Source organism: Colletotrichum orchidophilum (genome assembly GCF_001831195.1).
Source record: "Colletotrichum orchidophilum strain IMI 309357 chromosome Unknown Scaffold_13.1, whole genome shotgun sequence".
Classification (NCBI taxonomy): Eukaryota; Fungi; Ascomycota; class Sordariomycetes; order Glomerellales; family Glomerellaceae; genus Colletotrichum; species Colletotrichum orchidophilum.
This window is the reverse complement of record NW_019172969.1, coordinates 204,895-220,147: the sequence shown is the minus strand read 5'-3', so window position 1 is coordinate 220,147 and position 15,253 is coordinate 204,895. Positions and strand designations below refer to the sequence as shown.

Genomic DNA, 15,253 nt, shown 5'->3' with positions numbered 1-15,253 from the left:
CACCCCAGAGCCCATGGACGTCCATACGTCTCCGGCCATGGTGCCTTGAGAGGAATGCACCCGCTCAAGACATGCTCCGCTTGGCAGTGACACACGCGCGATGCAGATGTCGTCGACGACTAGAGTCAACTCAGTCAAGTCTCCGACCTGCGGCAAATCTGCAAGACAAGACAGCTAAGTTGCTCGACACCAAGACATTCAAATGCCAACGCTGGCAGTGACAGCCCCAATCGAACAAAGAACCACCCATGCTGGATCGACTTGCGCTACGCCTCCCCGCGTGTCGTGTGTTTCTCGTGTGTCTTTCTTCCACTGACTTTCCCCAAGTCATTACCTTATTACACAGTAGTACTTGACGATAGTCTTTACGTCTGAATGACTTTTCCAACCGGCGGCCAGCATGTCGGTGACGAACACGGCACTTTTGGGGGACAAATCCCACCTCTTCGGTCCCAATCATTCAACAGTTTGCCAATGGCCGATGCAAACACAGTTAACACCCAGAACCAGCGACCCAACCCGAACGGAGCCTGGTCCGTCTTCGGGGAATTGGCATGTTGTTGTCCTTGCCGTTACCATTGTCATCACTCTGTGGCAATGGGCTGGGCCCCCATCCAGATTCCGGCTACCTGACGTTATTCCCCTGTTCCGACGTCTCCCTAGCTCCCGGATTGTCACCAATTCTCAAAGGCGGTCCTCGATCCACGTTCATTGAGCCCCCCCTCTTCTACCAACAAACGTACAAACGCGCGTGCCACAACTGGCCGCTCCTCCACAACTTCACCACAGCGCTACGGATACAGTACACAGTACCCATTTGGCCGTCCAATTCGTTGAGCAGCCTAGGTGTAGCGGCGGCCGGCGGCGGCGACTATCCACTTGTTGGCGGCCCAAGAGCCGGCTGCGTAGTTATGACGAGGAATGCCAGAGCCAAAGTGCTGTTCATGGAGAGCACGCCCTCGGGTGTGGATGGCGCGGAGGAGCATCCGGCAGATCAGAATCTAGATTTCCTGAAGCCGTCCTTCCAAGGCTGTCGCGCCCGCAAGCCTGAAGCTTCCTCCTGTCACCTTGCGGCACACAAAGAACGCGCGCATGGAGGTGGCTCATCCCGTCTTTCTTTGACAAGGTCCGACACCAACGGGTGGAAACGAAACCTTGATAGCACCACGAACAGACGACTATGAGCATTAAACCTACAAGCCTGCAGTTGTCAATGGAACAGCCACCTGTCGCTAAGAAATCGCCGCGCATGCTGTTCTTTGGCACTGGTCCAAATCCCACATCTTGAACTCGCCGCTACCAGTCAGCTTTGAACAACTGCAAAGTATCCGTATGCTCCGCACCATAACCGCAAAGGCACGCACATGCAACTGTCCTCCTCCAGGCTCACTCGGCGGCATGGCCATTGGACGATGTCAGCGCCCTCTGCGGCGCTCATTCGTCGCTTGGTTTCGGAGCTGCATCACTTCGGTCTCTGCATGCTTCCTTCTTGGACAAACTTGGACGCCACGGACGAGACCCTATTGCAGCATCCGCATTATCCTCGAATTGACTAGAGCGACAGGAGAAACCCGCAGCCGGCAGTCAACCTAGTCGGCAGAACAGAACAAGCCCAGCATCTGGTCAGTCTAATTTCCCAGTCTACCTTGCTCTGTGTGCCCACATCGAACGTCTCTTGGCCAAGACGTCGGGCGCCCGCTCACACTGCCAAGCTTCGGACTTGTAAACGCCAGTGAGGATTCGGCAGTAGCAACTACGGCGATGCAGACGTTCCACTGCATCCTTGATTGCAACAAACTATGAACACAATTGTCACAGGCGCGGTAAAGGCTTAGCGCTGGCTTGACAAGATGCCGGTGTCATGCAATGGCCTGATGCCCTGCAGTGACTTCTGCTTCCAAGCTCGTGAGCCGCGTTTCACTCGACTTGTCCCAGAATACGGAAATCTTCGCAGGGCATGTTGGCAGCTGATGGTTGGTTTTGTCCGTGCCATGAGGCGCCCGTTATCAGTTGAAGGGAGAGCCATCTCAAGCAACTCTCCCCCTTAGCGCTATCGACGGTTCAACGCCTTGTCATCGTTGACTGCTTGCTCCATGGCCATCAATTGAGTAACGACTCAGCGTCCCGTCGATCGAGGCAGTGAATGCCGTTTTCTCCGTTTACATGGATGAGGGGGCTGGTTTTCGACGCACACCGGATGAGTCGACCACTCAGAGTCAATGAAACTACCAATCGATCGATCAGGGGCGGCGCTCGCACCAAGCTAAAGTGAAGTAGGATAGACCCTGGCTCAGTCATGGACGAACCGACTCGAGTCTTGCTTCATCGCCGGTATTGCCGCTGTAGTTGATTTCATTGAGTTTACACCATAACCATGCATGCTTTGATCCCTCGGAAGAACTGCTCCTTTATTGCAACCTAACGCCTGCTGCAGAAGACTCCAGATCAAGCACGATCGTCATCTCGGTGGTCTTGGAATTCCCCTCGTCCATGAAGCATGCCACCTTGCCAACATGAAAGTCGGAGCGAGAGATGCTTGGAGCGTCACCTTTCTTTTCCCGCTTGGCCGTTCCCCTGATGGTCATGGTTTTTCTGCTGTTTTTCCTCGCGGCCCAACGGTTTCCACATCCAGCGCAGCTTGCATCAAAGTCACCAGCCGCAATTTCAAGGACCGACACGGCCAAGACCAGCATCAAGGAGCGAATATGGGAGCAAACCCAGATGAGTCTTCAACGGCCAGGGGCATGCCTAGGAACTCATGCAAACATATTAAGCTCGAAGCAAGTCTCCAGCTGCTCCGAGCTCGCATTCAGCGTCAAGAGACGCGACATCGTTTACTCAGTCGCCGACCCGCCACTCTCTGCCGGAAGCGCCCCCGGCGCCGGTACCCATTTCGTGGGGAGCACAAAACCACCTCCCTCGAGGACACTGCCTTATCAAAGTGAGTGATAAGCCTGTATCACGTCAATCATATCCACAGCGGACGACAATGTCACGCGACAAGATCTCCAGGAACTATAGAGAAAAAACCAAACTCTCTCGAGAGATTGTGGCAGTCGCCCACCCTCCCTACAGTGGCACGAACAACAAAGGTGAACAAGAGTGCAGGAACCGTAAGCCTGGGTCATCGAAGGGGCATTAGCTTGATCAGCAATACTACTGGAGTTGCCATTCGATTGGACAATGCGGTTCAAGCCAAAGAAAGGCCCCGAGCCAGGGCTACTTCGACGAGAAGCGATCGGATTTGGGGACAGCAGGTTCCGTTAGATCACCCGATCCGGGTTAGCATCGCGCGCCGGCTGGCCATGTCAGTCTCGGGAAGAGACGGCACCGTGGGGAGCCACGTACACGGTACCGCTGGCTGTTCGCCCATTGCCTTCCGGCACAATTGCTCGTATATCTCTCGTTAAGATCGAGGATGCTACGGCGTGCCGGGACATGGTCTCGAACAATCTACCCGATGCCCATCATTCTCACTGGTGAGCACCGAGCCGGCGGCGGTCGAGACTGGGTCGGCTGGATTCAGAGAAAAGCTCCATCCGTCACAGTCAGGTCACAATTTCTCCGGTGCCTTTTGCCCTCCCTGTCTAGCGCTTCTGGGATTTGGGCCTCTGCTTGAATGTGTCGGCGATCATCGCCTACCCCTGGTTAACTCGGACTCAGCAGTATTGGATTAGGCCCACTCCGCCGAGCAAGATTTTAAGAAATTTCATTCGGCCGTTCGTTTCTTGTTGCGTTTGATGCTTTGCATGCGACGAGGTACGCATCGACCAACTCATACTGGCACACTACTGTACGGATACACTATGTACCTGGGAAAATACCTCCTGTTTTTGTGCCTCTGGTCTCGGGAGGTTATATCATGGCAAAGGCAGATCAATCACGGACCAACTCTTATTATCCTTACCAGCCACTGAGACCCGCGGATCTCGTCTTTGGCTGAGTTTTCGACGATCCCACGCCAGAGAAGTGTTCCACCACGTTCCCGACTCGGTCACAGTCCAAACGCTCCCAACTCAAGTGCGCCGCTCGTCTTACCCAACTCAACGAACCCCAAGTAACCGCCCCGTTGGACGGTTGTACTACGTACTCATCATTGGGTCCATTTCACCACCCCTCAAGCCAGCCATGGGTCGCCTCCAATAGCCGGCTCCACTGCCTCTTGGTGGAAAAGACGTCCCGCCTTAATTCAGCAATGTGTGAGGCAAGAGATGGGTGCATCGTGGGCCTCGAACCTGGGCGATCACGAACTACTGGCCGGAAAGGACATGAGGGTCCAAAATCTAGAATAGTCTACGATGCGGTTCCTCGTCCCTGCCGAGCTTCATTGCCGTGTCTCCATAAAACGTTCGCGAGCCCCACCAAAACGAGTGAAGCTCACGATGCTTCTGCCTCAGCACGCCTCCAGGGACGGCTGGGTGGTCTCACCGGTGAGAATGCTTCCCTGCAACGAACCCGAAAGGAAAACCTACGTGGCAGGAGACCAGGGGCTTTGGGACCAATTACCAAACAAGTCTTGGGCCAGAAAAATCTCACGATGGCTTCGCTTTGGCATTCCCTCCCGACGCCCGGGGACAACCCCCTCTTGGCCACGGGGTCAAGCCTGCTCCAAATGGCCCGGTCCAGACTAAGACAGCCAGCCGCAGATTGCGGAGAAGAGGGAGGTAAGGACAGGGCCTGCGATTGTCGGCGGCGTGTCCGTCAAGAAACCCCCAATCGCTGGGCTGGTCTGACTTTGCACAGCTGAATCTGTGGACAAACGCGGACATCTGCTGCTTGCGGCGTAGCTTGCAGCGAGAAGAACGAATTGCATGTTGCAGGCTCAAAGTGCATCACCATAACAATCCATTCAATTACCCGACTGCTCGTGAGGTTGCAGATAAAGGCTAGGGACAAGAAGGCCCAAAGAAGAGGTTGGGGAGACAGGACTAGGTAATGCCCTGTCGTCGACCGTGAAGTTGTACCGCCTGCGCTATCCGCTGCCCAAGCACTAGTCCGTCGTCGTCAACCACTGCCACCCGGAATGCGCGAGTCTGAGTCGTGCCTTGCTTCCTCGCACACAGACCAATGTTGTTGGTCTCTGCTCTTCGGGTTATTTTGGTTTTTTTCTTTTTTTTTTCCTGTTCGTCCCGCCCTAAGCGACGCCGCCACTGATGCGCCGCCACGAGAGTGGAACGCGCGCACATTGAGGAGCAACACCATGCATCATGCTATCTGCAAGTCGGCGGGAGCTAAGACATTCAGACAAGACAAGTCGTCCATCCCAGTTCCTCCTATACACCACGCAAATAGGAGCTTGCTACGGTTTATCTTGTCTAGTGAGAACCCCCCCTCCCCCCTCTCCCGCCGGTGGACGTCGATTCTGTAGTAGGATCCGAGAATGGGATCAGCTCGATGCAGGCTAGCATTAGGTAGCTTCCCAAACGGCAGGATGTTTCGCCGGCGACGCTCTCTCCTCTTTTAGAAGTTGGTTTTTCTTCAAGAGTCTCGGGTAATAGTCATTTGTGAGCTAAATACCTACATCCCAAGAGGGCTTCCGCAGAATATGACTGCTCAAATTTGAAGCCTCTTTTGACCTCCACCGTTTGAAGACCACCAGCTGGCATTTACCTGGTATGGCGTTGCAGTCAATGGCACTGTGCCTCTTTTGGGCTCTTGTAGTCTTTACCCATCGCCCCCCTCCTCGCCCATCACACCTTGTGCGTGGAGCTGGGGTTTAGCATGTGCCCCGTCATATTTCCCACTGTCTCTCCCATGTCGTCGAACTGCTATAGCCAGTCCCCCTTCTCGCCACTAGGTAGAGCGGCTTGCGCGCCTCCGCTCCGCACTCCAGACGTACAAGTTGTGTGCACTGGCGTGGATGTGTCAAAATATCAGACGTCTGGGGAAAAGTGTGGGAGGCCGGAAGCCGCTCGACTAAAGTAGCGGCGGCAGCCGTGGGGTTTTCCCATCCCCAGGCATCGGAACAGGGAAACACCTCTTTTTCCATCTGTTCATCACGGCATCATTTGCTCGCTGGCTGGCGGGCAGCTTACTTATTGAGCCCATCCCACCATGTCTACACCATCAAACACATACTGTCCAGCACCAGCTCTTCCCTCCCCCATTTCCAAAGCGAAAGGGGCTGATCCGTCTTCGGACCAAAGCTCCGTTGGCAGGACTTGACTCGTTATGACGATCGGGTCGAAGGGGGGAAGGGAGGTAGCCTTCAATTATTTCCAGTAGAAAGGAAAATTCCGTGAATGAATGATGCAAGATGCTGTCGGCCGTCGCGCGCCTTCTGGCACCATCCCCGCTGGCCTGCCGCCGCGGGGCCCAGAAAAGCAACATGTGAATCTGGGGTACGGAAAGGGGTGGGAAGGAGTCCTGTCTGGAGACCGAGGTGTGGGATGTGCGGAGGGCCGTACGGTCGCGATTATTCGTCGAAACGGCGTTCCGTAGCACTTTGAAGGCGAGGAATCACACCGATTTGGCGCTGACCTAAGATGTGATTCCCTATCTGTCAATCTCACTCCATCTCTCTCAGTCTTGATGCTATTCTATTGGTATCCAAGGTCTGGGCGGGCAGTTGATTGGCTTGACACACCGGTCGACCACTTTTCCATCATCCCCCCCTCCCTTCCGGCCCGGTGTGATACGGCTCCCTTCTCCTCCGCATTGATTGCCCATCCGATGGACCCGATGCAACCCGCACCTCCGGGTCTCCAAATGTCTCGGTTACGTAGCTCTGGATTGGCTAGTTTCTCTCATCACTTATCGCAGGTGGCCAGGACGAGAACAAGTATACAGGAGTTGAAAAATGAATAACGGTATCGACGGTGATCGGCTGGATCAGGGTCGAGTTTGTCTTTAGGGTGGCATGCGCATGTCTGAGTGAGCAGGCCATGATTTATGGTGCTCCGACGCCTAGCATCCGATGAGACTTACGAATACGATGTACCGTGGTAGACCTGAAGTGGGTGTTTTTGTAGGTTCAGAACGCCTAGACCGACTAGTGGAGTTGGTCGGAGAGATGGGTTGAGTGGGTGTGGTGGTGTTCTCCATGGCTGCTGCTGCTGCTGCTGCTGCACGTCATCCCATTTTGCCAATGGTCTGTCTGGTCGGGGGGTTCTTGGATCTAGAATCGCAAACCCCTTTTTTGATATCGAACTTGCTTGCAGAGTTACCTTTTTCTTCCCCCTTGCTTTTCCCTGCTAGATGTCCTGGATATGGTCTAGTCCTGCGGGCCAAACAATGAAGATTCACTCAGCGCTCTTGTTCTTGTTCTTATTCTTGGTCTTAGACCCTGCCTGCCTCCCTTTCGGAGCGGTTTATCTTACTAGTTGACCAAGTTCGAGGATTGAGAAGGAGGGGGCGGTGATGGAATGTCAGATTGTCACTGCAGAAATTCCAAGCTGGGTGGCCGCCCACCCCCCCTTCTTCTCGCTCAAGTTACACCGGAAGGGTAGGACAAGAGAGAAAAGGGTTTGTTTCTGTTAGAGAAGTGATGAAAGGGAGAACATGACGACGAGGGATGTTTCCTGTTGAGGTGACGAGATAAGACTGGAGGAGGGAAGACGTGTGCACTTACACACACACACACATTCAGAGTATAGGCAATACATGTGATGGTATGACGGGTACAGAGGGGGTAGGTAGGTAGATAGGTGTAGGGGAAGCAGGTGCGATAAGAAGCCGCCATTACCTTTCTACTCTGCTTGTCGCTGCGGATGTCTCGGTCGCCCGCCCCTCCCAAGGCTCGGTGTATTGGTCCTTCTTTGGGATGGAAGCACGGCAGGTTTGTTTTTTTTGGTCATCGACTCACATGTCGAATGGGCGGCAACGACGTTTCGCTCGCTTGGTCAGCTTTTGAAAGAGGAGCCCCGAGGACGTGGTTTGCCGCTGACCGAGTCTAGTCTTTGCACCCTGCAGCCACACCTTTTTCTTACCTTGCTCTCTTGACGTTTGCTCTACTTCTCTTGGTGCCTAGGTAGGATTTTTGTTTTCTCCCCCGCCATGTCATGTCCCCCTTTGGCAGACTATCGGTCCTGTGCGATGGGCGGCTAAGAACGGTTCTGTTCATCTCTCTCTCTCTCTGTGTGTGTCTACCTGTCTCTTTGTTTCGCTGGTTTTTTGCGGGGTGGTGGTGGTGGTGGTGGCACTTACATCAGCATGTGACGAACCACCCCCGATCGATCCTACCTTGGTGCTAGCTGGATTTCTAGACGGCGCGTACACACGCGAGGATTCGGTTGGAAGGTTTGCTACAATGTGAGAAAGAGGTGGCTTTCAGGGTCTCTTTCCGTCGAATGTGGCCACGTCATTGTAGTTTGTCGGTCGCTGTGGCTGGACCACTCTAGGAAAGCAAAGACGGAGTGTGTGGGCAAAAAAACACAGGGTGAACTACCGCTTTGTGGCGAAGGGACTGACTTTTTGACTGCCAACACGTTTTTAAGGGGGGGGAGGCGTGACTTGGTTGGTGATGTCTCATTCACCAGCCCCCTTTCTTTCCGCCTCGTGAGCCTCCTTCTTATCGCCGGTCCAAACTCGTGATGTGGGAAAGTGAAGATGAGGGATGGGTTTGGGTTTGGGTGGTGGCGGGATTGTGGCACTGTGGCATTGTGGCACGCTCTGTCTGTTCTTTACCCCTTCTTCAAGTCGTTGCACCGTCAGAAACTGCTTCGGTATCTTAGTAGGTAAGCGGGAGCATGCCGGGTGCTTCGTCTGTCTCAGTAGACGGGCCTCCTTAGGTGAACTCTCATCCTGTCTCATGTTATGGGTCTTGGATGTCGACGGGAATGAAACACGCTCCCGACTCCATTGGGTACGAGCTTTATGATTTGGAAAAGGAGATAGTTGTGGGTGAGGTCTCGCTTTTGTTGTCTCATTGCCTCACTGTCGATCTGCTCATGTAAATGCAAGTAACAACGCGGGTATCGAGAATGGTGGGATGGTTGATGGGACGTTGCAGACGTGAGAATTGCTGAGGACGAATACTAATCCTAAAATGCCGGGATGCTCACATGTCTGGTGCTTCATTTGAAGTTGTTGGGAGCCGCTTTGGGTGGGTGTGCTGAGTAGAGCTGGTTGGTGTTCTGTAGATGCCATGTGGGAGGGGCGGATTTTCTTGTCTTGCTCATTTCTTGGTTTCCTCGGCATGAATATTCCTCGTCACATGTGCTCACCGACGGCATATCCCTTTGCTCGATCGATGGGTACGAGATGATGTCGCGTAGCGAGATGTCGGTTTCGGTGTCCATTACCAATCAAGTTTTCCATGTCTTCACGGTGACCTGCTGCAGCGAGACTACAGAAAATTACTAGAAACAGATTGTCCTAGAGGTAGATCCCAACGATAGTCTGATGAGCTGGTAAAGGTACTGAAACCTCAGCCTCCAGTCCAGCTTGGCGATATGAGACCCAGACGTCGAGCTGGTTCAGAAACACAACGCAATCGAGGAGTTTACTCATGGAAGACCTAAACATCCAAGGACCTAACAGAGAAGCCAAAACTGTGTGCTAGTGAGCCAGGAAACGGGAACAGCGAAGCAGCACAACTTCAATACTAGACAACAATAGCCTTGTGCCGGGGGCGATGGCCCAGTCGCAGTCTGGGCCTTCACACGGTGACATGCTGACATGCCTCGAACGAAACGTAAGCAACGGTCGAGAGACGAATTACAAATATGAAAGATCTTCTCATTCCCGGTCGGCCACAGTGCGCTGCCGTAGGCTTGCCGTGCCAGGTGGAGTATCATACACTCTTTCTATCCCACAATCTCCGTATTATACATGATCCAAGATACTACAGATGGAACCACTAAGGCCTGAGGTTACTTTCCTTTCCACTTCCCAGCACAGCGTTCATCCACTCTCCCACGGTCGAGGCGTCGCCTTGGTCTAAACCATCTGCTTGCAGACGCTGTGCCCAGTCCATGACCTCCCAGATTTGGGTGCTGATCATGGACTCTGAGAGCTTGCTCGAGTCTTGACTGGAGGCCAACCCGGATAGAGAGAAAGTTTGGATGAGGCCGTGGCGGGCTTCGAATGTGAGGGTAAACTGGAATCAATTAGTTGATTATGTTGGATGAATGGTAAATGTGTCTGGGCATCACGGGTTGGAGCTAGCTTGAACAGAAAAGATCGATGAAAGACTGCGGATGGAAAAAGTGTACTCACGTTCCCTGGGAGCCGAGGACGTTCCCGCGTGTCGTCTGCTGAGGGGTGTGTGGAAAAGGTGAACAGAGGGGTTTGGCCGTATGTCCATTCCCGCGACTATGCGGCTCATTAGTTTCTGATGTTGTCACCTTTCCGAATGCTTTTCCGACAATGGTATAGCATACTCGAAAGGTCCCCCTACTATCGCCGAAGAAGAAGAAGAGGAGACGAATGAATGCCGGCTTACCTTTAGCTCCTTGATTCCCTTCGTAACCTTTTCCTCTCCGAGAGCATCCCGATCACCTAATTCTTCGCGAACGTCGAAATCGCCGTACATCTTTCCAAACTCGCTAACCACCGCGTCTTCAAACTTTGACGTGTCGGTGATGCCGACGTTGCGGATGCGTGAGCGGACGCTCTCGACGCCGCGGGCCTTGATGAAGGGTTCGGCGGGAGACCGCAGGAAGTTGCCGATGCGCGGGAGGTTCGGGGACGAGAGAAGGCATGTTCCGTGGTGCAGGGAGCGGAGGCGTGTGAGCTTGTACGCCGAGCCGGAGATCTTGAATGTGTTTTCCGCGTTTACTTTTGGCTTGGCGCACGATGCTGTCGTGGGGGAGGAGGAGGAGGCGGCAGCGTTACCACCTGCAGCCGCCGATGCATTGGCAGAGGTTCCTGAAGAGGAAGGGGGAGGGGGCAGAGTCATGACAATGTCATGGCGGCAGTTGACGGCGGCGCCCTCGACGCCGAGGGAGCGCAGGGCGCGGACGACCATCTCCGCGTGGGTGTCGCGGTCAAAGTTTGCGGGCGGGCATATGACGGAGTAATTCACGTTGCCCTCGTCGTGGAATACTGTTCCGCCTCCGCTGCGGCGGCGGACGAGATCGACGGCACCCTGGCTGCTTAGAGACCGCAGGAGCGGGAGGTTGACCTCGAGCCACGGGTTCTGGTTGCGGCCGATGACGATGCTGGGGCGGTTTGTGTACAGAAAGAGAACGGTCGAGTCGGACGGGGTCGTTTGGAGGAGATGGTGCTCGATCGAGAGGTTCACGTAGGGGTCGCGGGAGTTTGAGGTGTAGACTTGAGTCTTTGAATTTGGCGAGGCGGCGAGAGCGGAGAAGAGACGAGATTGGCGGTATGGATGATGTATTGAGGGTCTAACTCGGAACACGTTTCCGGGGATGCTGCGTAGTGACAGCATCATGAGGGTTTGCCGGTGGTTTGGATTAGATGGGCTCGATGACGCTTTCAGGTTGACATTTTCATGGGCCCCTATCAATAATGGAGTAGGCCAGTTTCATCCAAGAATGGATACAGTCGTGATCTGTATCTCTGTAAGTCATATAGCTCAGTTCGCTCGATGAGCTATCAAGTGCGAGAAGTTACTGTTTAGGCAGTTATTTCTGCCATGTAAATGCGGAATGGGTGAGTGAGCAACGCGTTGAGATGAGGTTCTCACTAAATTGCATCTAACAGAGTCCACTTTCTGATTATGCCGCCTACCCCTGTAGGAACAAGACCCACCCTATTAACGGGGCAATTCAACTACATCATAGAAAACCCCTCCACCCCGCAGAATTGGCCCGATTTCTCTCTGGATTGACTCACCGAACATCGGCCCAGACAATTTTCCAAACTTACATACCTCTCCTCGCCTCACACACCTCCGATCCCCCCCTTTATAGCGGCAGAAAAAATGTCAACGTTCGGTTCTTACTTCAAGGTCACGACGTGCGTCGCCTCCTCCGACCTGATTCCTGTCCGTCTCGTGGCCAACTGTGGACTAACATAAGATGCCCCCTTGCGCAGCTACGGCGAGTCCCACGGCAAATCCGTTGGCGTCATTGTCGATGGCGTCCCGCCCGGCATGGCTCTGACCGAGTCCGACATTCAGCCTCAGCTGAACCGCCGCCGCCCCGGCCAGAGCTCAATCACGACGCCCCGAAACGAAAAGGACCGCGTCGTCATTCAGAGCGGTACCGAGTTCGGCGTCACCCTCGGCACCCCGATTGGCATGCTCGTCCAGAACGAGGACCAGCGGCCCAAGGACTACGGCAACTCCACGATGGACATGTTTCCCCGCCCTTCCCACGCCGACTGGACCTACCTCGAGAAGTATGGCGTCAAGGCCTCCTCCGGTGGCGGCCGCTCCTCGGCCCGCGAGACAATTGCCCGCGTCGCCGCCGGCGCCCTCGCCGAGAAGTACCTCCGCGAAGCCTACGGCACCGAGATCACTGCCTTCACCACCAGTGTCGGCAATTGCCACCTCTTCCCCCCAACCCCCGAGCACCCGAGCCCCTCGACAAACCCCGCCTTCCTCTCGCTCCTCAATACCGTCGACCGTAAAACCGTCGACCAATTCCTCCCCGTCCGCTGCCCGCACGGGGAAACCAACGAGAAGATGATTGACCTCATCAGCGACTTCAAGGCGCGCGATGACAGCATCGGCGGCACCGTCACCTGCGTCATCCGCAATCCTCCCTCGGCGCTGGGCGAGCCCTGCTTCGACAAGCTCGAAGCGCAGCTCGCGCACGCCATGCTCAGCATCCCCGCCACCAAGGGCTTCGAGATTGGCTCAGGTTTCGGCGGTTGCGAGATCCCCGGCTCCCAGCACAACGACGCCTTCATCAAGGCGCCCGAGACCGAGCTCGAGGCCAATGCCCAGCGCGTGGGCATCCCTCGGTCGAAGCTGACCACCAAAACCAACTACTCTGGCGGTATCCAGGGTGGTATCTCCAACGGCGCGCCCATTTACTTCCGCGTCGCATTCAAGCCCCCCGCGACCATTGGGGTGGACCAGACGACGGCGACCTACGATGGTTCAGAGGAGGGCGTGTTGGCCGCCAAGGGCCGCCATGACCCTTGCGTCGTACCCCGTGCGATCCCCATCGTTGAGGGTATGGCGGCAATTGTTCTTTTGGACGCGCTCATGGCGCAGCACGCGAGACAGATGACGAAGAGCCTGCTGCCACCCATCAAGAGGGAGAACGGAAAGGCGTAAGCTGGTGTGAAAACTGAGATGTGTTGTAAATACGGGCATTAAAAGCAAATTCATGATGAGATTCCCCTTTTCCGGTTGTCAGCGAACAGTCTTTTTTTCCTCCCCTGTGCATTATCTTGTACTAAATGATGTGACACGTTGAATGAATGAGTGACTCATCTCACAACTCCTCCATCGTCTGTTGCTGCTTGGCCGCCCTGACAAGGTGGAACTCCTCCTGTCGGCCATAAACCCACTGCCATCCCTCTTCTTCGCCGGCCCAGTATACATCCTCTTCCAGTGCAAACCAGAGTGTCTGATTTCTTGAGGGGACGTAGTGCTCTACGAGCAGCTCCACGCTGAACCACATACTGCGGATCGCAGCCAATTCGCCAGCCGCCGAGACATACTCTTGCATGTTGGTCATTCCTATACAGAGTTAATGACACGCCCAAACCATCAAGTCTTTCGACGCGAACATCGCGTCTCCTGCTTACCGATGAGAGGGCCAGCAGCGTGGCCCCAGTCCCCAATTGGGTGCGAGTAGACCCGTCCCTGAATGCCCTCCGTGTGCATCTCTCCCAGCGACGCCTTGAGCATCTCATTGCCAGTCTTGCCGACGGCAATGTTTCGTCTCACAATGTCTTGGAGCTTGTTGCCTTCCTTCAAGCCGTCCTTCAAATCCTGAGGCACGTCGGTCTCGTCGGGACGCAGCACGTATCCCAGGTGCTGCGTATCCGTGTTCAACCCCATCGCCGTCAACCCAAAATCGACGTGCAGCATGTCCCCATACTGAATGACCCTCCCTCCGGCACCCTCGTCCACGGTCGTATCCAACCTCAGGGTCCAAGGCAGCGCCTCGTTGACAACACTCACGCTCGGGTGGAACCACGTCGAGAAGTTGTGCGCCAGAATCTCCTCACGGAACCACCACTCTAGATCACCCGTCGTCGTCTTCCCCGGCACGATGACCGCCTCACTGAAGCCCTTGGCAATCATCGCCCACGCCGTCTCCATGATCTCCTTGTACTGTGGCAGCTTGGATGCCGGTTGGGCGGAGATGAACTCGACGGCGATCTCGGGCTTGACGACCATGCGCGAGGTCCACTCACCGCCGAGCCCGGAGGCCATGGCCTGGTACTCGCCTGCGTGGAGACCGCTGGCGAAGGCGATCTCTGGGTGCGCGTTGACGGCGATGGTGGCGGGGTTCGCGGCCTCGAGCTGCGATTTGAGCGTCTCCCAGACGTCCGAGGTCCATCCTATGATGCAACCGGGTTGCTGCGTGAGGGTGCTGCTGCCGTCGGTGGTGTTGGAGGAGGCGAGGGGCTCGGCGAGAAAAAGGCAGGTTGTGCGGCGGCGGGCGGAGAAGGTCGATGCCGGCTTCAGGGACCAGAAGACTGTTTCCTCGGCGTACTCCCGTTGGCTTATCTATGTACATGTGTCAATTACAGGACCTTGGGAAGGGCCTTTTGTGAGTGAGTGATGGACGAACCAGCCAGGCTTCGACGCCGTGTTTCTTCAGGAGGGCGGGGATGCCCGCCTTGCGCTCCTCGGTCCACGCATCCTGAATGCGGGCTTGTTCGCGGAGGGACGGAAGAGGGTTATATTTTGGCGTTGGGTCGCTGACGGCGTGTTGCCAGAAGATGGCGGCGGCCGGGAGCAGCGATAGCAGCCAATGCATTGTGTGCTTGATTTGATCGACTGGCTTGTTGATCTCACGATAAGAGTGGGTTGAAGATGAGTGAGGTTGAAGAGGGGGGCTGGTGAGCTTAAAGATGGGATGGAGGATGTGAGATCGGATGACTTTCCGGGACCCCGTTTGAGGAATGCAGAGTTGAAGTTGAATTGAATTGCTCGAGCGCATTCCGGTTGTCTAGTCCCGGAAAGGCAGCTCGTTGACCAAATCCTCGGATCCTAGGCTGCATGGATGCCGACCCCCGCCTCGGTGAGTGGCTATTCACCGAGGTCAAACCTTCCATTACCTCGCAGAAAGTAGGCATCACTAAGAGTGAGCGTTCGTATCAGAGCAACTTCATATTAAGGTTTACGAATGAGAGGACGATTTCTTGCCACACATAATTGGCCCCAGTAGGAGCATAGAGTTGTGTGTCCGGATCAACGCTTCCCATGAGACTAGTA

The 15,253-nt window shown here is 55.1% G+C and overlaps 5 protein-coding genes across 5 annotated transcripts; 2 read left to right on the top strand and 3 right to left on the bottom strand.

Annotated features, from left to right (window-relative positions):
* Positions 1 to 942: 942 nt before the first annotated feature.
* Positions 943 to 1,188, bottom strand: CORC01_02329 (uncharacterized protein; the record flags this gene model as incomplete). Its single annotated transcript, XM_022613979.1, has 1 exon — positions 943 to 1,188. One exon carries the CDS (start codon positions 1,186 to 1,188, stop codon positions 943 to 945), a length of 246 nt encoding a protein of 81 aa, XP_022479477.1.
* A 3,194-nt stretch (positions 1,189 to 4,382) lies between these two features.
* CORC01_02328 (uncharacterized protein) lies at positions 4,383 to 4,631 on the top strand (the record flags this gene model as incomplete). Its single annotated transcript, XM_022613978.1, has 1 exon — positions 4,383 to 4,631. The coding sequence occupies one exon, from the start codon at positions 4,383 to 4,385 to the stop codon at positions 4,629 to 4,631; it is 249 nt and encodes an 82-aa protein (XP_022479476.1).
* A 5,168-nt stretch (positions 4,632 to 9,799) lies between these two features.
* Positions 9,800 to 11,335, bottom strand: CORC01_02327 (lipoyltransferase; the record flags this gene model as incomplete). The annotated part of the gene is made up of 3 exons (XM_022613977.1): positions 9,800 to 10,039; positions 10,159 to 10,254; positions 10,385 to 11,335. 3 exons carry the CDS (start codon positions 11,333 to 11,335, stop codon positions 9,800 to 9,802), a joined length of 1,287 nt encoding a protein of 428 aa, XP_022479475.1.
* Positions 11,336 to 11,830: 495 nt separating this feature from the next.
* On the top strand, positions 11,831 to 13,135 carry CORC01_02326 (chorismate synthase; the record flags this gene model as incomplete). Its single annotated transcript, XM_022613976.1, has 2 exons — positions 11,831 to 11,865; positions 11,944 to 13,135. The coding sequence occupies 2 exons, from the start codon at positions 11,831 to 11,833 to the stop codon at positions 13,133 to 13,135; spliced, it is 1,227 nt and encodes a 408-aa protein (XP_022479474.1).
* Positions 13,136 to 13,295: 160 nt separating this feature from the next.
* On the bottom strand, positions 13,296 to 14,795 carry CORC01_02325 (xaa-Pro aminopeptidase family enzyme; the record flags this gene model as incomplete). The annotated part of the gene is made up of 3 exons (XM_022613975.1): positions 13,296 to 13,543; positions 13,612 to 14,542; positions 14,607 to 14,795. The coding sequence occupies 3 exons, from the start codon at positions 14,793 to 14,795 to the stop codon at positions 13,296 to 13,298; spliced, it is 1,368 nt and encodes a 455-aa protein (XP_022479473.1).
* Between the last annotated feature and the right edge of the window lie 458 nt (positions 14,796 to 15,253).